Here is a 21816-nt window from a genome sequence, read left to right on the forward strand (position 1 = left end):
TTGGTTTGTATGGGTTGCTGTATTCATAAATCTTCAGGGGAGGATAAGACAATTAAGATATTTTCTTTGTCTTCAGAACTTTGGTTAGTACTCTATGAGATTTGCTGCCAGCTTTGTTTTTGTGGTTTTATGTACCTGGTAACAATTGCTGAGAATTGAATTGCAGTTTGAGCACATTTGTTCTCAGTGTTGTATGTGATAAACAGAAAGTTCTCTTTATGCTATTTGAGTTCAGATACATCTGTATTCCTGTTGGCACCTGGTGGAGCCACTGATGTGTTATCAACTGTCCTACATGTTTGTACTTAGTGGCTGTAGTTTATGATCTAATACTTGTTTGCATCTAGAACAAAAAGCTGCTTCAGGAAAATATTCCACTTGTTCATTTATGTTTAAAAATCCAATTAGCTTAATGACTCTTGTTTTCTTGCAGTTCAACTTTGTGGGAAAACTTTTGGGTCCACGTGGCAATTCTCTAAAGCGCTTACAGGAAGAAACACTGACAAAAATGTCTATTTTAGGAAAAGGTTCTATGAGGGACAAGACAAAGGTAAGACCTGAGCATGCTACTAGAGTGTTTAACACCTGGGGTTTGTAACTTTTTCCTAAAATCTTTGGGGAGGTGAACAAACCCTATGACAAAAATTGGTGAGCAAATAAAAAGCATAGGATACCATTGTGTTAGGTTTTAATGGAGTCTTTTTCCTCTGGAGTCTGTTCTCATGGTGAGTATTTTGAGGCAACCATGAGTTGTACTTAGGTCCCCCAACTATGGTCCCTGTGGATGCCAGTGGAGCATCACCTGAGGTGTGTTCTAGATTGATCTTGTACAGCATGTAATGAGTAATGCCCAAGTGAACACGGCACTGTTCTCACTTCTGAAGGAACCTGACTTTGAGATAAATCAAAACATTTTCACAAAAAAATAACATTTATTATAGAGTCATAGAATGGTTTGGTTTGGAAGGGACCTTAAAGATCATCTAGTTCCAGCCCCTCTCACTAGACCAGGTTGCTCAAAGCCCCATCCAGCCTGGCCTTGAACACTTCCAGGTATCGGGCATCCACAGCTTCTCTGGGTAACCTTTTCCAGTGTCTCACTGCCCTCACAGTAACCATGTCACCTGTCTGGTAAGCTGCATTTTTTTAATTTGGAGCATTCCTCTTGAGACAAATCAAAGCACTGAACATATTTCCTGCCTGTAGGGTACCATGTTTTATAGGCCTCCAGTGAAATACTTCTGTGGTTATATAGTCTGAAACTTCATAATATTGTATGCTACAAAGACTGATAATGACATTCATATGGAAAAGTGACTTAGAGGGATGGCTACTGAATTTCCTAAACTACATATTTTTCAGGATATTTCTCCATCATTAAAATCTAAATGTGATGTGATTTAGAGTAATTATCAAGAACTTGATCAGAGCCCAGAAATTTCTGTTTTGAGCAACCTAAGAGCTAACTCTTTCTTTTAATTTCTTCTTGAAAATATTTTTATTCAATATAACTTAAATATAAGTTATGTTCATACAACACATAAAGGCTTGAAGATGAGAGGGATTTTTTTTAATGGAAGCTGATAATGTAATACATAATACAGATAATGCAAGTTTACACAGTTATGAAAAAATTGCTAGTAACTTTAAGAAGAAATAGGACAAGTCAACCAGAAAAGAAAAATATGAAATTTTCTCTAAGGTAGGATGAAAAAGTTTCCAGATTGATTTCAATGACACTCGGTGAACTTCCTCAGTTATTGTAGAATGTGTCAAACTGACGTTCTTCTGTTGCTATAATACATGTTTCTATATCAAAACAAGATGTCATGGAGTAGGAAGGCCCTGAGTTGTTTTTTTTCTGATGATTCTGCAGTATGAAAAATTGTTTTATTAAAATCAGAAGCTCAAGCTGAAAAGTTCAGATCCTAACCTGGGTCAGAATCCTGGGGAAGAGTCTTAAAGGTTTCTATTTGAATCGTTTCAATGTCTCTTGTTTCAGTTGGTAATGAATTTTTGTTTGGCTTTTTCTTGATTTGAGATGCTAGTCAAAACTGCATCTATCACCTCTCTGGGCAACCTGGGCCAGTGTTTTACTACTGCCATTGTAAAAAAAAAAATCCTTTTTTTTTCCCCCTCTACCTAGTCTAAATCTCCCCTCTTTTAATTTAAAACCATTACCCCTTGTCCTGTTACTCATGTAAAGATTTAACAGTGCCCTCTATGTACTCATGGGGTAGAAATCTTAATGAGAACAGGAAAACAAATGAGAAGTATCTGAGCAGAGCAATAATACTAAGATTGAAATAATATTGGTAAAATAATCTTGCTCTTGTGGAATATTAGATCAAATTTATTTCCAAAGACCTGACTTTTGAGAAAAAAGGCTTCAAGTTCACTTATATTTCTCGGTGTCTTGTACATGAAACTGGTGCACTTGAGAACTCTTGGAAATATTCTCTGTGCTGCAGTTCTATATGTGAGCAGAAGCTGATGGGTCCTATTTTTGGTGTTACTAGTCACTGGTGATAAGCAAACTCATAGTATTCTGATACACTTCAAATGAATCTTCTTGCTAAAGTATCAGGGAAGTAGGCAACTTTATACTTTCAGTTTTTAACATCTCAACATGAATAAATGATTGAGGCAAATGCCTCTGAAGCAACTTTAACACTTGCCTTATGTGTTTGAAATAAGGTGGAAAAAACCCAATTTTTTTCTCCTAGGAAGAAGAGTTAAGAAAAAGTGGAGAGGCAAAGTACTTCCACCTAAATGACGACCTGCATGTTTTAATTGAAGTATTTGCTCCACCGGCAGAAGCATATGCCAGAATGGGACATGCATTGGAAGAAATCAAGAAGTTCCTCATCCCTGTTAGTATTTTATTTTTATAAAAATTCTGGTAGCCTTAAGTGAGACAACTGTCTCTAAAACTAACCATATGACATCAGTCAGGTCATGTTGCATATTTTCCTTCCACTGTGAAAGTAGTTATATTTACAAGTTCTCATTCTCCTATAGACAGTTATTAGGTAAATGCACAGCTGTCCATATATTCTCACCTCATGATATGGCCTATAGTAAAAAAGCAGCTTACTCTTGCTCAACTGGTCATGTGCAAAGTATTTAAGTCTATGAAAAAATCTAAAAATGTGTAAAATATGGAAAAATAACTTTGCTTAAGGGTTTTTCTGTTACTGATATCTGAAGCATCAGCATAGGATTGTTTCACTAAGAATAAATAAACTTGAAGCTGTAGTAATTGCTTTCACCTGTAATCCTGGTTTAGTGTTCGGTGCTGAGAATCAATAAAATTTTGTATTTTTTTTACAAAGCTAGTGTTATGGGTTATGTGTGTACTTCAATTTATAATATATGGGTGTATAAAATGAAATGTCATTTCCAGTGTAAGTTTGTACTCCAGGTTTGGAATATGTATAGACAGTGGTGTTGCAGGATTTTCAGTGTCTTCCTGTGCATGATTCCTTTATTTGCTTCTCATATAAGGACCAACCTTGATTGCTTTGTGGTATTGAAATGCTTGGAACAATCCAAGCTCTCTTAAGAAGCTGAGGCATTTGAGGTGGTGTTACTCTGTGTGAAATTTCAAGCTGTAGTAGCTCTTCAGTGAACGTTCTTCTGTTTTTATTGGTTACCAAATGAATATAGAAAGCAAAGCATCCTCAAGGTGTGTTGACTTCTGTTTATTTTTACTGCTGAAAATGTTATCCAAGTGTTTGTCTTGATTTGTCAGATCTTAGAAATGTGAGAGACCTGGCTAAGGAAACTTTGCTAAGGTGTGTATCTGGGTGACAGCTCATAAATATTTGAGAGACTGTAGTCAGCATAGCTGCATTTGGGAACAGTTGGGGATACCTGTTGTGTGGCCATCACAGCCTGTTGGGGGTGGAACTGCCAGCTGTGAAGCAGTTGGTGCTGATGCCCTGATGGTTCTGTGTGTGTTTAGTTCATACAAAACTTGGTCCAGATCCATAAAACTTAAGTTCCCAGGTGACTGGAGTTGAAGAAGCTCCTTGAGTTTCTTCTGTTTTGTTTTTATCTGACAGTTAGTTCATACACCCCTCTACTGCTCCATGACACAATCCAAAGCATGATAGATAAGTAATGAGCATCAGGAGGGCTGTTTAGGAATAGATCCTCATGTGAAATAATTATGTACTATTAAGAAGTAAGTACCACAACTTTGTCTGCAGTTTCCCAGTGGCTTTTGTCTTGATGTATATGAAGAGGTAAATATACTACTGTTCAAACATCTGAACTGATTAAACAGAAGATACTCAACATATTTGTTGGAATGCTAGACTGTCATAATATTGAAGGTTACTGTCTTTACATGATTTGCTATTTGGTTGTGTGAAGAGATAAGGCAGAATGAAGTTCTTGGCTATTCTCATGATCAAACAGCTGTTTTCTTTTTAGATGAAAATGTGCTTAATTTGACAGTGCTTTCTGCATGCACTGGAAATAGGATATATATGATCCCTTTACCCCCTTCATCAGAGATCTTATTTTTTTGTCGTTGAGCTTGATATACCTAATGGCATAATAAATGAAGAGGCTTATCAAAACCTTGCCATTACCCTGCTGCTGTTAAGCCAGTAGAATTACAGACTGATAACGAGCAAATCTGTTTATTGGTTGTATACTTTTGTCTCAATTTTTGATCACTGCATCTTTATTGTACTGAGCTGAACTGATGCTACATAATCTTTTCTGAACTATGGGATCAAGCAACACTGTCTTTAATTTCCCTTTGGCTTTACAAATGTAATCTTATCAGAATGGTTCTAAATGCCTTAATCTCTTCTGTCCACCAGCCTCCCTTGCAGTGGCCAATCCAGGCAGCAATAAGCAACAAGATGTCCTTTCTAGAGCTACCATTTGGTTAACTTCTGCCAAATGCAACTTGATTTTATTTTTCTGTAAGGTTTGTTGTGGCTTTCTTAGCAAATTATCAGTTTTATTTCAAATAAGAAATCCAGCTATTGGTACATGTGGTTATGATCTTGTGTTCTCCTTACACCGAAAGCTAGCTATACCTTCCAACAACTTCAGATGCTGGTCTTAATTTATGAATATGGTCACTTTCAGTTTTCAGATCAGGCCTGAATATACGATCACAATTGGTGCTAGAATGTAGGATACAAAATATCCTTGTAGTAGCTGACTATAGCAATAGCACAAATGCCTTAGCCTCTCCTCTCAGATCTTCTTAGATCCATGAACAAGCACCTTTGCATTGAAGCTCAGCCTCAAGCAGCTGCAGTGGTTATTCTCCTTTAAATTATTGGTATAACTCAAACCAAGACCTAAAAGCTTCAGACCTAAAAGCACTTGGCCGTGCTTATGTTGCCTTGATTCCTCCCTGTCTTCTGCAGGTAGAATTGTGGCTTCTGACTTCAAGCACATTCTTTTGTCCTCCTTTAAATGAGCTGGTCCCTTTGTTTTGGCCAGACCTTCTGGTCAGCAGTCTGTTTGACTGTTAGGTTGGTGGGTGTTATGCTTGGTATTAATTTATCCCAGAATTACTTCTGTCAGTTAAAATAAAAAGCCAGGTACTTCCACCATCACCTCTCCCCTGGGTTGTGTATTATACCATGATTACTGTAGCTTTGGCCAGTTGGACTTCCCTTAGTCTAGTTTGCTTAATTTTTGAGTAGTGGTAGTCATTCTTCTTTTGAGAGCCAGAGCATTAATTATGTTTTGCGATTGGTTACCTGAGTTACTTGTTTCCCTTGTCTTTAAAGCTAAGTTTAGAAATACTTGAGAGAACTGTCTTTAGCAGTCTGTTTACAATGTGAGCAGAATTTACAAGTTCTTGCTGTAGCCTGCCTTGCCTCCTGCGTGTTCAGTTTGTAAGGGGTGGTGGTGAAACAGTGTTTAATGGCATTTGGAAGAGCTGGTGAACTTTAGACACTCCTTTCCTCTTAACAAGCTGGTGAATAACTGTAAGGTGTGTGTATAAAGGTGGCTGGAACTGCTTATCGCGTGCTGCAAGGATCAAGATCTCCTTGAGTGTTTTGCAAAACTGCATAGGGTTTTGCAGGGATCTGTCCTAACATTAAAATGTTTTTATTAACAGTTTGAATGATAAATTGGAGTAAGGTCTTAAGTTACAGATGATGCCAAGGAGAGCTGCTGCTGGTGTGTTGGTCAGGGCTGGGTGAATGAGAATGTTGCTCAGTTGGGGCATGTAAGTAATTTTGTGTAGGGAGAAAATCTCTTGTCTTGTTGACAGTTATTCCTACAGAAGAAAACATTCCCCATCTTCAGAGAAGACTGTAGTCAAAGTTAGGATGGGCAATATTTGTAAAATGAGAGTGCATCTGTTCACTTGAAATTAATCAGCAGTGTTTGACTGACATTTGAGTGTCTGCTCTGCCTAATGTGCGTGGGGGAGATGCAGTCAGAAGGGTTTCCATGTCCATCTTGTGTTCTAGGTGAGGAGGAGATTGCCTCCTCAATTTTAAGTGTGCTGTTTTCCAGTAGTGGGTAACTATAAATAGACTTTATTACTTCTAGTTGAAGAATCCATTTCAAGGGTGTGATGGATTAACACACTTGCTTATCATGGCTGCTTGTATTGTTCCTTGTGCTGTCTCTTTGCTCTGTACCCTCCTGCTGCCTCTGGCATATGTGATAAAGAACAGTATTTTCTGTTCTGTGCCTTTGTGCACTGGAGTCCCTGAATATGACCAAGGCTGCTGGTATGTCTAGTATTGTGCTATAGGAAAAGGAGAAAGCTTTAGAAACAAAAAGGATGCAACATGTACTACAGTAATCTAAGCATGTCTGTCTCAAGAAATTAAATGATATTAACATCAAATGATGATCAAAGGTATTTTTCTAGGAGCCCCAATTCTGAGGAGGATGTCTTGTAGAGAAGTTATAGAGGACATATCTGATATATGCTATGGTAGAACTTTAAGACCTAAGTATCATGCTTATAGTAATGTTTTAACAATTCATTAGCATTCTGTTTCAGATTGAAGTTCTTTGTTTCATACATTGCACAGAATTTTGTGTTTGTAGCCAGTTCTGGTCCAGCAACAAAGTACAACTATAAAGTGGGTTTCTGTCTAGTAATTGGCCAGTGTAGCATTCAATTGTCTGTCCTACTCCCTGTGGTGGTTTGGCTGTGTATTTGTTCCAAGTTGTTCTATAATGTAATCTGTTTTTCAGAAGCTTCAGTTAAACACTTTGTTTTGGTCTTCCAGACTTTTTTCCTTCCTCTTCTTTGCGGGTTTGTTTCTGCTGCTGAATAGAGGATGATTTCAGGTAGACAGTTGTGAGTTAAATTTCAGAGCCTATTTAAGACAGTTTGGACAAAATGCCTTTGTAGTGCCACTTTTTTAACACTATCTTCAGCAATGGCGTGTAAAGGAAAACTTCCTTATTTCTGTTTGTGGAAGCTGGGGGAAGCAGAATGTTTCAAGGATAATTGAGTTCTTCAAGTTTATAGATGTCTTAATCTCCTTTCAATGTGGAGTTGTTTCAGTGAGTTGTCTAATGCAAGGCTGCCTGATGGTCTTTTGGTATCTGCCTAGTGCTTATATATATAAAAATGATCCCAGATTTCCAGTGAGATGCAGACCCTTTGTTTTGTAATTGAAATGTAGAAATAGATGGTATTTGGACAAACCCACCTTCTTTGAAACATGAGGATTTGCAGAAGATTAAGAGTTGTTATATCAGAACTATCACTTCATTCATATTAGAGGACTTATGAATACTTTGATACTCAGTGTGCATGTATACACACAAAGTATTTCTTTTTCTGATTTACCTTTGCAGATGCATTCTCTGTCTTTAAGTGGAGGAAAAATGGCAGAAAAATGTGCAGCTCAAGTTGATTGCTGTATCTATTTTATTTGTGTGATCTAGTTTTAGAGGTTGGCTCAAGGTCTCTGGTGAGACTTTTGTCTTTCAGAAGTACTATATTAATTCCATGTTAATAACTTCAGCTTTCTTTTTGATAGACCCTGAGAGAGGATTTGTGCAGAATAAGAAACAAGTTGTATGTCTTCAAATTGCTTATTCCTGCGTGTTCTAGAATTGAAACTTTTGGAGCTCTTACTAGATATCAGTGCATGTTTGTATCAAATGAATTTCACTGTATAGTCTTCCTTTAACTCTTGATTTTGAAAGTAGAGGTGTCTAATCTATTCCCTAGTTGTCAGGAACTGTTCTCTACAGACTGTTTATTCTGTATTGCTTTGCCACACCAAGCAATGCAATTTTTCTTGCTTTTAACACACTATCATTCTCAATCTGCAACAACAAAACAAATCTCAGCTCAGAAAAGGGCCCCTGATTTTTTTTTTGCTGTTTCTCCCTATCTACAGCATTTTAATATAGACATTTTAATTCATAAAGCTACATGGAGGTAATATGCAATGGGAAAGAAAAATATGCCCAAGCAAAAAATGAAGTTACTGTGTAGAATTATTTTACAAATTTGTTTCCTTTCTGTAATACTTTGCATATTAGACTTTTTCAATGATATGTTCAACTTCTTCAGAGGAAACTTTCAGGAGCAGTGTTTGCTGATACTGACTTGGTGTGGTGGTTGAAAATTTTTCTCACTCTGCCCCCTGTTTTAGGACTACAATGATGAAATCAGACAGGCACAGCTTCAAGAATTAACATATTTAAATGGTGGTTCAGAAAATGCAGAAGTTCCAGTAGTTCGTGGAAAACCCTCTATTCGAGCAAGAGGAGTACCAGTCCCTGCTTTGTCCAGGTAAGTATTTTAACTGTAGTGGAATTTAATTTGAGTGTGTGTATTGTAAGCTTCTCCCTTCAAGCACACAAAAAAACCCCCACCCCAGAGTACAATAGTGAAATATGTGAAGAATACTCAAAATAAGAGCAAAGATAAGGGAAAAAAGTGATTTGTGGAAGGTATCTGGCTGAGACTGAATTAATAGTGGTGCTGAAATTTCTCTAAAACTTGAATGGTACATAAGGAACAATGTAAATCATATGAAGATGTTCAGTCTTACTGTGAGCAGCACAGCAGGACTACTTCTGTGCTGCTTGACTTCTATAATGACTTCTAATTTTCAGTTGCTCCTTAGGTGCATGTAGGGGCTGTTATTGGCCCTTTGGAGCTCATGGCTCTGAAAAACTGGTAAAACTTGCTTCAACTGACATGAATTTCAATTTATGGAATATACATACTCTTTTATTACAGATTTTTTGTAGGCCTGACAAAATGTTACAGAAGCGTTTTGGCGGTAGAATTTGGATTTAGTCTCATTTGAGCTGTGTTTATTTCATAAAAAAGGGGGCTTTTGTTTGATTCAGGAATAGACAAGCCTACTGCTGCTTTGGCTTTATTTTTCTCTGACACAAGAGATGTTTTATTTTTACTCTAGCATCCCCTATCTTCCTTGCAGTACTGAGATGACAGCTTCAACTCCTTTGAGTCCTGAAGTGTGAAAATAAAAGCTAAATAAAGTGCGTAACTCTTTCTGTTACAGTACAGAGAGGTTGTGGCTGTAGCAGCTCAGTGACTGTTTCTCTACAGTGAACTATTTTCCTTCAGTTGTGGCTCTGGTGCTTACTAATGCAAGGTTGAAACTTACACTTCAGCTTCTTAAATAATTGCAAAATAATATTCAGAAGTGTTTTAACTCATATTAAGCAAGCTAGAAGAAAAACACTAGGAATTATTTTGTTTATGCAGATTCTAGTTATGTGTATCCTATGATGATGATTGCAAATGTGATGTAGAATGAATCGTAATTTAGAGAATTTACACTTACCCTTACAGGATACAACCAAGAATATAATTTTCTCTAAATCAACAAATTTTTGTTCTTATAGTCTGAGTAATATTGCTTAATATATCTATTCCACTTTTCTTGATTTTAATGTTTTTCAGAGTAGTAGTAATTATATACCAAGGTTCACTTCTTTAGCACTGTAATCCACCATACAAAAGTGCTTGAAAATTAAAGATCTCAATTTTTGGAGTTGGGTTTTTGCTAGTTTCACTTCAATTCTTAAATATCTGTTTTTAACTTTCTTATAGATATCTGTAACAACTCTGCTACAGATGCTCAGTACAGGGACACAGTTCTATTTCATGTTTCCTTGATTTTTCATGTGTCCTTAAGCTAGTATTTGTGATGTAGAAGTTGTTTGGGCTGATCTTTAAAGTTTCATACCTGATTTCCACTACTAGTATCTAACATGTGCATAATTAACTATTCATGCTACTGAATTTCTAACATCGCTAGTTCTAACCTCTGGATTTTGGTAAATTGTTTTCAAACCTGCATTTTATGTAAGACAATATACGCTGTTAGGTAGCTCACCAAATCTGCTGTATTTCATCCTGTTGGCCTACAGCTATTGAAGTGACTTCAGGGTAAATTTAATTATTAGCATTTAATAGGAGATGATAGCTGAAAATTGTATTTTTTCTACTTTTTTATATGTTCTTAAGAAAACAGAAAGGTGGTTAGTTTGAATTGTCCCTACTGTAAGGTTTGTCTTAAACTCCAAGACTTTTCCCCCTCAAACTGAAGCACGCTATTAACATAAAAGGTTCCTTAAGTGAAATTTAATGCCATTGCTACTGAGACACTACAGCCACTGAGTTAAAGATACTAAATTCAGTTCTAATGCTCTGATTCTTTTTTAGCATGAACTGACTTCAGTGAGTAATACTTTTGTTGCAGGAAGGCTTTGTCATAGTACTAAATAATAGCAAACATCCCTGAGATATCCAGGAGAGATTGAAGCAAAGCTTCAGGAGACATGTAAAATGAAGTCTAAAACCACCATCCTAACCTCAATTTATATTCCATAGAATATTTTTAAGATATCAGCCTTGACATGTGAAACATCCTATTGAGGATGCAATAACTGAGTGTGCTTAAGATCCCAATTTTTAAGCCTTTGTTATTCCTGAATAGTTTTACTTAAGAGCCAAAGTACTAATTTATGCTTTCTTTACTCCTTATCAGACATGTTGAAACTGGAGATAATGCATCTTATCAAGTACCTTCTTTTAAGAAGACTTGTATCTCTAGCTCCATACCAAAATTTTTCTTTGTAGAAAACAATTCCTTTGTGCTTACAAACAAAATTCTAGCTTATGCACAGGTATTCCTGTATATGGTAAGTAATTTCCTAATGGTTGTAGCTTGGTATTTTTTTTTGCTATTTCTGGCTTGTTCCAGATTTTCGTGACTGAATCTTTTAACTCTAGAGCCAAGTAAAATTTTGGGGGTGAGTGGATGGAATTTACTGTAGCAGGGTTGTATGTGTTTTAAGCTTTACCTGTAGGAGTACACTTTTCTCCTCATTGATCTTGGGCACAACTGCTTCCTTCTTCCCTCTTGCCCCCTTTTTCATTTTGCTCTGTCCTCATAACAGTTAAAGGTGACCTTCAGCTGTAATCACAATGCTTCTGTTTTCTGTGATTATGCTGAGCATTTAACCTCTTCAGGTAGTACCTACCTCTTTGGTGCAACAAGAGGAACATGAGAACCTTTCCCTGGTGAAAGTCTGGTTTTCATTCACTTTTCATTGTAAACTGACTTTTTTTTTTGGAGGCAACTACATAAAATGAAGGATCATACCAATTACTTTATTGCTCTAGCAAGCTTAGAGGATCTAGCAAGTAGGTAGATGTACCTCTTAAAATCAGTGTTTTTTAATGCATTTGAATTCCCATCCTGAATCAGTGTCAATGACAAACTACTGAAGTGGGAAATGAGACTTCTGATTAACTAAAGACTGCAAATAAACATGTTAACATACATGTTAGTGTACACCTCTAAGGACATTTTGCAAATAAAGTAGAATTTTCTCTCTCTAAAACTTCACATTCCTATCTTAAGAATAAGTAAAAATAAGAATTAAGGTCACTCAATTCTGACTCTAAGCTATATTGGAAAAGTAAAATTCTAGAGGACAATAATAGTAAGCCTAAAAATATGGATAAATCATCCTTACTAACTTGGGGTGTGGTAGGGGAACCAATTCATGTCACTTATAGCTAGAAATCACTGTTAGAATCATAGAATGGTTTGCATTGGAAGGGATCTTTAAAGATCATCTAGTCCAACTCCCCTGTCATGGGGAGTGACATATATTCCCTTAGAACAGGTTGCTCAAAGCCCTGTCCAACCTGACCTTGATCACTTCCAATGATGGAGCATCCACAGCTTCTCTGGGCAACCTGTTCCAGTACCTCGCTACCCTCACTGTAAAGAATTTATTCCTTATGTCCAATCTAAACTCACCCTTTTGCAGTTTGGAACTGTTGCCCCTTGTCCTGTGACTGCAGGCCCTGGTAATAAGTCTCTCTCTTTCTCACCCCCCCTTAAGTATTGGTATGGGAGAACTGATTGGGTTCACTCACCAGTTAAAGAGAGCAATTGTATTTGAAGTCAGATATTTTGGTTTCACAAAGGTGAGGTGTGGAAAAAGTAATTTCTCATAGAACCAACATGTAGGAATAGTCTAAAGAAATTGCAAAATTCCGGTTTGTTTGCATGAGACTATGGGTTTTTTTCCCATTTATTCTTTTTATTCTTATTTTGCTGGGATCCTAATGGTTGTCACTGGGGACAAATAAAACTATTACAGGAATTATAGGTTAGAACTTGCTGTCCTGCACCTCAGAAGTAATATGAGGTGATGTGGGTCACTGCTGTAATGTGTTCTCAACTTCCATTTGTTCTTTGTTAGTCATCAGATCAAACTTAGATTATTCCTGTTGTATACCTGGAATGAAGTGGTTTCTTGTTATCAACAAGAAGTCATTTTACAAACATGTAGGACTGCAAAAGATTCTGTAGCACAAAATATTTTGCTAAGTCATTTCAGGATTCAGGACAAAGGCAGGTATTATGTCCAGTGTGTTTTGTTTCCTTAGTCTTGTGATAAATCCCCAATTTTTCACAAAATTGAAACATGACCATACATACTGCTCTTTTCAGATAAAAATGTGAAATAAAACTTGTCTAAGTGTTAACTTCAGTGGTGACTCATTTTAAAAAAAGATGAAAAGGCAGGAATCCTAGTTGTGCTTGGTATCTGGATATCAGTGTTCAATATTTTGGTACTGACACTTTAAAATAACAAGTCTGTTATTTTTCAGATATCTAATATAAAACATGAACAAAAATATTTACTGCTTGAGGAACACTGACTGTAGTTGGCTGTACTCAAAGGAATAAAATATATCAACAGCTGGTAACAAATTTTGTTAGATCCATTTATTGAACAGTTTAAATCCTTGCAGACGTATGGCACTATGAATGCTAAAACTAAAGAATTTCAAGTGTTTCTTCATTGAATAATACAGTTTAGGGAACTGGTCCTAAATTTCATAATTATTTTTATTTTAAAGCTATTCTTATTTACTTCCCCTTCTGGAGGGGAGATATTGTGAAGGAGTTTCACACCACAAACTCAATTTAGTTGTTGTTCTTTCACAAAAACAAATGGAGAGCTGTGAACTGACTCAAGCTGTGACTTCATAATCAGACTGATTTCACTAACTCATCCAGTGAAAGGAAAAACCTGAAATAAAACCAGTATAATACTAGAAAGAATAAAGTGAAAAGATAAAAGTAGAGCTATGGCTGAGGGAAGCTGGAAGGGGCAATATTGGCCAGGTGCTGTGCCTGCTATGGTCAAGGGCAATAAATTAGTTTAAAAAAAAATACTAGAAACACTATTGGGACTACTGTAAAGTAGATATTCCAAATTATTGCTAATAAAGGCCAAAGAGGAAGTCTTCAAGTAGTTTTCTATGGATGTATTTCAGTTGTATGAGTTGGTAAAATACTAGTTTTGTGCCAATTGATTGTTAGGTTAGTACCTGTGAATTAATCCCAAAGACACGCAAACATAGTACAACGTGGGTTCGAGTGGTACTAGATTTTCTTTAGAATGCTTTTTCCACACATTAAAGTCTTTATTCAAGCAATGATATATTATTCAGTTACAAAATGTGGTTCTTAAGTAATACTTAACTGTATACAGTAAGGTACACTTTTCAGGTTTTTTTATACATTATCTTCTGTAATTACTATATATACAAATCACACTAGCATGTTCTAATGCTTTTGTGAAAGGCAGGTTCTCCCATTCTCTATTTATGGTAGCTTTACAGAAATTTAGTGCTTCACTTATTCTTTTTCTCCTCTCATACTAAATTGCAAGTATAAATAAAATAATAATATGGGGGAAGATTCAAGTGCCAATATAAATAGTTCTCCTGATATTATCTTCAAGGGGTGCTGTGACATATGATTTGAATTTGATTATTCCCCCCACTATTCTGGTTCACTATTCAGTGTGTAGTGAAAACAAAAGATATTAAATGAGTTACTGGGATTTGCTTTATTTGTTCTAGTTCATGGTACCTAGATTGAAAAAGACCTTTTCACTGCAGAGCCTATAAGTTAATTACATAGAAGTGAAAGTAGAATTAATTTAAGCACCTCAATTACCTGTTCATTTAATGGGGAAGGGTTAACTTCCTTCACTGGTTCACCACTGCCAGATGAATAATAGTGGGTGATATGCCAGAGGGTTGAGCTGCCCTTCAGAGGGACCGTGGTGGGCTGGAAAAATGGCCTGACAGGAACCCTATGAAGCTCAACAAGGGGAATTGCGAAGTCCTGCACTGGGGGGAAAAACAACCCCATGCTGGGGGCTATGCAGCTGGAGAACAGTTTGGCAGAAAAAGACCTGGATGGACATGAACATGAGTGACATGAGCATTGCTGCAAAGAAAGTTAATGGTATCCTGGGCTGCATTAGTGTTGCTTGCAGGCTGGGGGAGGTGGTCCTTCCTTCTATTCATCATCGATGAGACCATACCTAGAGTGTTGTATCCATTTCTGGGCTCCCCAATACCAGAGGGACATGGGCATGTATTGCAGAGTTCAACCAAGGGCCACAAACATGAAGGGTAGGGAGCATCTCTTCTGTGAGGAATGCCTGATGGCTTGGACTGCTCAGCCTGAAGAAGAGAAGGCTCTTTTGGGTGGTGCCCAGTGACAGGAAAATGGCACATGTTGCCCAGAGGTTGTGAATTCATTATCCTTGGAGACATTCAAAAACCACCTGGGTATGGTCCTGGGCAACAATTTCTAGGTGGACCTGCTTGAGCAAGAGGTTGGATCAGATGACCTCCAGCAGTCCCTGTTGCGGCTTTCAGAAAGACTGCAATTACTTTCATTTGTTCCTTTTCTTATTTAATTTGTCTGAGACAAATGGAACACATAGGACAGGCTTTACCATGTGAACCTTGTCCAAACTTTCTTAATTGTGTAGCAAAAAACTTCATGTATACATACATATGTATGTATCATATTGTTCTTTACTGATGATTTAGCCTCACTCTAGCAGGCTTCTTGATTCCAGAATGTTTGAAGGATATTTTTTTAGTGTTTTACAAATTCTTTAAATTACCTCTGATCTGCTTTTCTGAGTATTTTACATTTGTTTTATTTGTATCTTGAGGTTCAAGATGGGTTCAACTTTCCAAGTGATACCTCTTTTAATACCAGTCCTTACCGTGCTGTTCTGGCCTCACTGAGCTCCTTTTGTGCTTTCTCAAGCTTTTTCTTTTTTGGCAGTTGTGTATTTGCTCTGACTTCCCATGGGATTTCTCTAAATGTCTTCCCATATCGTGTATATATACATTTTATTCTTTTTAAATCGTTTTAAACATAATTTACATAGCTACCCTTTTTTAAATTAAGAACTGATCAGTTGTTTTTGTCAAGGTATGCAAAGGTTCTTATTCAAGTGGTTCCTCAATATTTTGATTCAGTTTCTGTTCATTGCTGATGTTAATCAAACTTCTTTAGTTCCCTGCCAACTTCTTAATGAAATAACAATTTACAGTTTCTAAAAACTTGCTTTTAGTATTATACCCTGATGACTCAAATCTGCCTGGTAGTAATTGAGCTCTCCTGTTACTGGGTTTCCTATCTCTGCACCTTTCTAGTCTCCTCCAGCCTGGTGTTTTTTCCATGTTTTTCAGCATGTCCCATTTCCTGCTGCTTTCACTTACACCCTGTCTGAAGGATGCCATGAAGATTATGGCTAATGATTTCTTGAGTCTTTTTACTGACTTTTTATTATATTTTTTTTTTTACTTGGTATTGACTATGGTCTATGCCAATAGGTTCATTTCCCTTTCTTTGGCTTCACTTGGAAAGTATCACATTTGCTATTTCTTTATATTACTTCAGCAGGCTGTGTCTGGGAACTTCACTGCTCACCCCTGCCCCCACTACAATGAAGTCAAATAAGCAGCTGGTACCCTGTCCTGAGGAGCCATTCTACAGATTAGCCAAAACCAAGTAATAAGCACAGTTTTAAATCACTTACTCTCTAGGCTTGTTTAAAAATACTTTGTGACTGTGTTTTGATCAGTAATTAGAATGAATAAAATCTATCCTGATTTGTTTCAAGTATTTACATTTTTTGCATTCTGCATCACTAAATGAAGTTTTTCAAATACTTGCGATAAAATGATTAAATTTTTTCTGATACGTTTACCAATGGGAAATTATGACTGACTTGAAATGGGATAGGAAATCTTAAGGTCAAATCTGGATCTTTATAATGTTGTTTAAGTTGGAATTTCCTACTGAAATCAGGACAGAGTATTTTCACTCAATTACTACTGTAGAGATTAATTAGGTGATGGCTTTATAAGTATAAAACTAGTGTAGAGTTGTGCTTGTTTTTCTTCCGTATGTCTATTACAGCATAAAATGAGGTTGTGACTTACCCTTGTAACAAGTCTATGTGCCTACAGAGCAGTCATTTAAACTCAGTTAAACTCAATTTGAGTCCATGGGGTGAAATGATCTCCTTTAAAAAGGAGATGTCTATTAGCAATGTTTTAGCCATCCTGTTTAAAAGAGGATAAACACTGCAGATATCTCACAGATTGTACCTCCAAGTCTCTCCCTTTACTTTTGGGAGGTGGGGGAAATGCCATCTCTAAATGGACCAAATATTTTTGTTAATTTTCCTTGTTTAGATCACAGGTTTTTCATCTATTTGTTGAGTGTCCAAAGTAATGGAATGCAAGTTAATGCTTATCATTCTTTCAGAACTTTAAAAACAACTATATTGTTATTTCTTATCCTTAAATACATACATATATAACATCAGGTTATATCCTATAGTCACCCTGCACACTTATTACATGTCTGAATGTTTCCTGCAACAGCTGGAAATCTCTTCTTTAGAACCAGGAGAAAACATAATTTTTCTGAGCCACTCGTGTTCAGTGTGATCTTTGGGTTGCATTTAGATGCTTGCGCAGGATCAGGAGGGAGTTGAAACTGATGTGTCTGTGCAGGGTTTGAGTACGATACAGCCTGACAGCTTCAAATTAACCTGTTATTCTGTGATTGTGATTTCACATACTACAAGTCAAATTCTAGTGAAGTTGACTGATTCCAGCAAATTGGTTTGGGTGCCTCTGTGTGTGCGAGAATGGCTCGAGCTAGTGAGAAGTTCATCACTGAATCACAAGTCTAGTTTGTATCTTTCAGTGTTTTTTGCATAGTGTGTGTAATGGGATTAAAGCATACAGGAAAAAAGATAAGCTATTAATCTCTTTTAGTCTTCTCCTGGCTGTAGCAAAACAAAATTGTCATGACTTGGGGAGGGAGCTGTTGAAGGGGGGCCAAGGGTGTAGTAGTTAATGGTAAGTGATCCATATGTTCACAGGGGCCGTGGGGGAGTGCCTCCACCACCAGCCGGAGTACCCAGAGGGGCACCAGCACCCAGAGGAGCACCTCCCAGTAGAGGACCAGTCAGTCGTAGCCGTGGACTTCTAGCACCCAGAGCAAGAGGAGTACCTCCACCTGCAGGCTACCGGCCCCTTCCACCGCCTCCAGCCCAGGAGACATATGGTGAATATGTAAGTCCAGCTGTTGATACACTGTGCATGAAGTGTATAATTTTGGAGGAATCATAGAATCATGGAATAGTTTGAGTTGGAAGGGACCTTAAAGATCATCTAGTATGATCCGAACTATCACTTCAGTACTCAGTAGAATCCCTTTAATTAGTACCTAGTTGAGTCTTGCACCCAGTATCTACGCTAAAATGTGGTCATCTCTTGTCACCTTTTCAGGCTTGAGCTGTCTCATATTAAAAGTTCAGGTTATATGTATTACCATAAAGACATTTACAGTGCATTTGGCAAAATAGTTAAGTGCCTCTTAAACATATTATATTAGGATTCTGCTTTGTAAAAGTCTGAAAAATCACACTGTCAGTAGATTTTTAATTCTCAACTAAAACTGAGAATAATATTCTACTCTTCTTCCTAAAACTATCTCTGTGGTCATATAACCATTCATCAATTAAACAATTAAAATATTTTTATCAAAGCTGCAGAATTGATTCTAATTTTTTAACTGTACAGTGTCTAAGCCATATATATTTATCTTTATTGTATTAAAAATTAGAAAAATATTAAAGTACTCTATATTGTATATGACTGAAAATTATAGACAGTTATGAATTGTTAGGGTAAATTTAATTTAAACTCGACTTACAGAGCAGTGAGATAAAGAAAAAAGTTTATTAAAACTGTAGTAATAAAAATGGTTTCAGTCTTACGGAAAAATAACATTTTAAAGGGCAGTGCTGTTAACATTTTATATATCTTAGACCTTTTAGCATGCCCTCTTTACAGCCAAGTCTGTCTGGAATTTGTTTCTTATTCAGACTAGTGAAAAAGGAGTTCCTGAGTTCCAGAAAATGGTTTTGTTGTTTTTGCTTTTTTCTCAACCTTTCTTCCATGTACCTTCTCTATCTCTTCTTTCACCCCTCTAAATCAAACCTCAACTGTTGTCCTTTTGATCAGAAACCTAATTTTCTATATAATGTGTGTAGCTTTATGCAGAAAGGTTAATGTCATTAGTACAAACATTGATAGACATAACCAAACAATTCAGAAGAAATTAAGGTAGTATATTAATGTTATGAAAACTAGTACTTGAACAATATATCTAAATGTCCCCTGGCTATACTTGACTTAACTAGTTGAGGTGTAATTAAATGTTTTTTTCACAATGCTTTCAAAGGAATTAGTCCTCATTTAACAGCCTGTTTCCAGGGCATGCACTGTAGCATGTGTGGTGATGTGGTGGAAAATAACTCCTTGAGTAACTTCAGATTTGTTTATTTGCTATTTATAGCATGTGTGTATAGAAGTGGCAAGGAAATAACAGCTGTTTGAATCAGTATCCTGATTATAGAGAATAATTAGAAATAATTAGAAAATACCACTATAAAGAAAAATAGTGCTGTGCTAAATAACTCCTAAAAAGAATGTTCTCTAGAACTGGATCACTTATCTTCCAAACAAGATCTCTTATCTGAGAGATATTTAAAGCTGTAATTGATAAAGCGATACTAGCTGGTCCATTTTAAAATTCCATTTTCTGTCTCCTTTTTTAAAATGGAGATTCATTAGAATAAAGTTTTGCTAGGACATGAACCATCAGCGTACTGTATGTTAAATTTAATGCATGGTATATTTTTAACCTGCCAATTTGTAGTAGATTATCAAAGTGCCTTCACTGTATCTTTTACAGGTAAGATGGTAGGAGTCATTACTAGTATTTCTGTCCTTTCATTACTAATTACTGTTCAGCCAAGTCTAGTATTAAGTGTAGGTTTGCCAGAGTAAGGTGTCACTGTTTCCTGAGAAGTGTCTGTAGAATGAAAACGTCAGTGAGACTGTGGGTATTGGAAGATGGTATTTTAAGCAGCGTACAGTTTCAGTGCCTCGGAGACTGGGATATCCAGGGAGATTACAGAGCAGCCTTTAGAACTTTTCCACCGAGGATTGCAGAGTCTGCGAGGATTCAAGAAGCTTTTCATTCCCTTAGGCTTACAAGCCTCTGCTTTGTGCTCATTGAATAATGTGAAACTATGCAAGTTCAGAAATAAGGAAACTATATTCTGGATGGAACCTTTCCACCATTTCCCTTCTGTAACTGTAAATCTCTCCAAGATGCAGGGCTTTCAGTACGTTGAGTCCTTGCCCTTTTCCTCAGTGGTGTACTCTAAGTATACCTTGTGCCAGAAAATGAGGCCATTGCTGAGTTACAAACAGCATCCATTTTCTTTCACTCCCTTTGCTAACCTTTTTCTGTAGTCCTTGAGACCAATGAGTCAGACACCTGTGAGAAACTTAGTCAGTTGTGCCTCCTGCCAATCCTAATCTTCTCCTTCCTCTTCCTCATTGTTTAAAAGATAATATCAAAATGGGAAGTGGAATTTCTACTGAAAAATTGGAAGCATTAATTTTGGAGGCAGTATCTCACAGGTGCAATCATGCCACAGCCCCCCCACCAAAAAAAAAATAATCATTCATTTGAATTTAGATAAACATGGGTTCAAGATGAACAGAACCAGGTGATTGTTGCTGTCCTGTGCTTGGAGCCCGTAGGGAAGTTCTCCAGAACTTGGCCATAACAGAAAGCTCTTGAGAAGTAGACTTACCTCTGTCAGCTTGCTGGGATATTTGTAATGATGAGTTGGGATGCTTGGTGTGTCCTTCTCTGCTGAAATCACACAACATATTGGACTCGCAGCAGCATCTGCATGTTTTTCCACTCCAATGTTACCAGTCTTTCTTACGGTTCTCTCTTCTTAATAGCTGTAGCATCAGCTTAAATGATAGCAAAAATTCGGGCCAGCCAGCTTTATAATCTCTGTTCCAACCTCACTGCTGTGTTCAGCGTGATAAATTTTTTCTGAAGGCTAACACACCGTCAGTTTTTATGTCCTCAATCACTCAGGTCAGGAGAAAGCCTAGTATGACGTGTGAAGCATGGCCAGGATTATTTTTATAATACTTGGATAAGGGAAATCATACTAAATGGTTGCTAGATTTATCAAAGCACTTACAGAGAGTTTCAGGGACATCATTCTCTCAATTATATGAGAATTTTTCTCATTGAACCAAACTGTGTAATAGGTAAAAATATTTTCGTGTATCTGTAAATTGACAATTTATTCCATTAAGATAAGAAATATAAATAGTATTTAATTACCAGTGGGAGACTTTAAGTTTTTCAATAATTTTCAATAAGCAGGAAATCAGTAGCAGTTTGCTAGCAATTACCTACTCTTTAATAATATGAATTCCAGAATCAATATTCAGTCAAACATAGGTTAGATCATAACTCTGTAGTCTCAGTTATGTCTAGTAATAGTTGCTGCTCTCTTCCTCTTCCTCTTCTTGTTGTCCTCTTCTAACCGGCTTCACACTTTATGTTACTAATTTGGAAAAAGCCTCAACAATGTGTATGAAGCTTTTCTTTTAAGATTAGACTTGTATTTGCTGCTATTTTCATTTTACATAGGTAAATACTTTGTAAATATGCTTTAAGCATTTCAGTTCTGTACTTTAAATATATTTGTGATCATGCCCTGCCCTGTTTTGGTTGCTTAACATGTTAAATGCAAAGTGAGATCTGAATTGATAGATCTTTTTGGGTGTTAAGATTTGGAGTTGGAACATGGATTTAAAACCCATTGCTGTGGAATGTCTGCATGGAAAAATAAAACTGGGTAATCTAGCAAGCTATGGCCAAGGCTTATTTCAGTGCTGCTTCAGAAAGCAATGAGATCTAAATGTCCCTGGTGTGTGTTGGGGAAGGTTGTGGCAGAGCTTCAGACCTGTTTCTGGCAATTTTATTGATGTTGTCTTGCGCTCAGACAAGGGTTACCTCAATGGCAGATTTCTCTAATGCAGTGACCACA

The 21816-nt window shown here is 36.8% G+C and overlaps 1 protein-coding gene across 4 annotated transcripts in view; it reads left to right on the forward strand.

Annotated features, from left to right (window-relative positions):
- The window catches only part of KHDRBS3 (KH domain containing, RNA binding, signal transduction associated 3), an 83928-nt gene that overhangs the window by 32455 nt on the left and 29657 nt on the right, over window positions 1-21816 (forward strand). For 2 of the 4 annotated variants that reach the window (XR_001414449.1, XM_014965512.1), the window contains exons 3-7: window positions 434-550; window positions 2727-2873; window positions 8625-8764; window positions 16260-16370; window positions 17758-17950. Coding sequence is in view for 3 of the 4 variants with exons in the window: in XM_014965512.1 (XP_014820998.1) it covers window positions 434-550; window positions 2727-2873; window positions 8625-8764; window positions 16260-16370; window positions 17758-17950 (708 nt within the window). In the remaining variant the exon portion in view is untranslated. The remainder of the gene's footprint in view (window positions 1-433; window positions 551-2726; window positions 2874-8624; window positions 8765-16259; window positions 16371-17757; window positions 17951-21816) is intronic. The other 2 variants (XM_014965513.1, XM_014965514.1) reach the window with 2 other exon arrangements.

Source organism: Calidris pugnax, unplaced genomic scaffold (assembly GCF_001431845.1).
Source record: "Calidris pugnax isolate Ruff unplaced genomic scaffold, ASM143184v1 scaffold41, whole genome shotgun sequence".
NCBI lineage: Eukaryota > Metazoa > Chordata > Aves > Charadriiformes > Scolopacidae > Calidris > Calidris pugnax.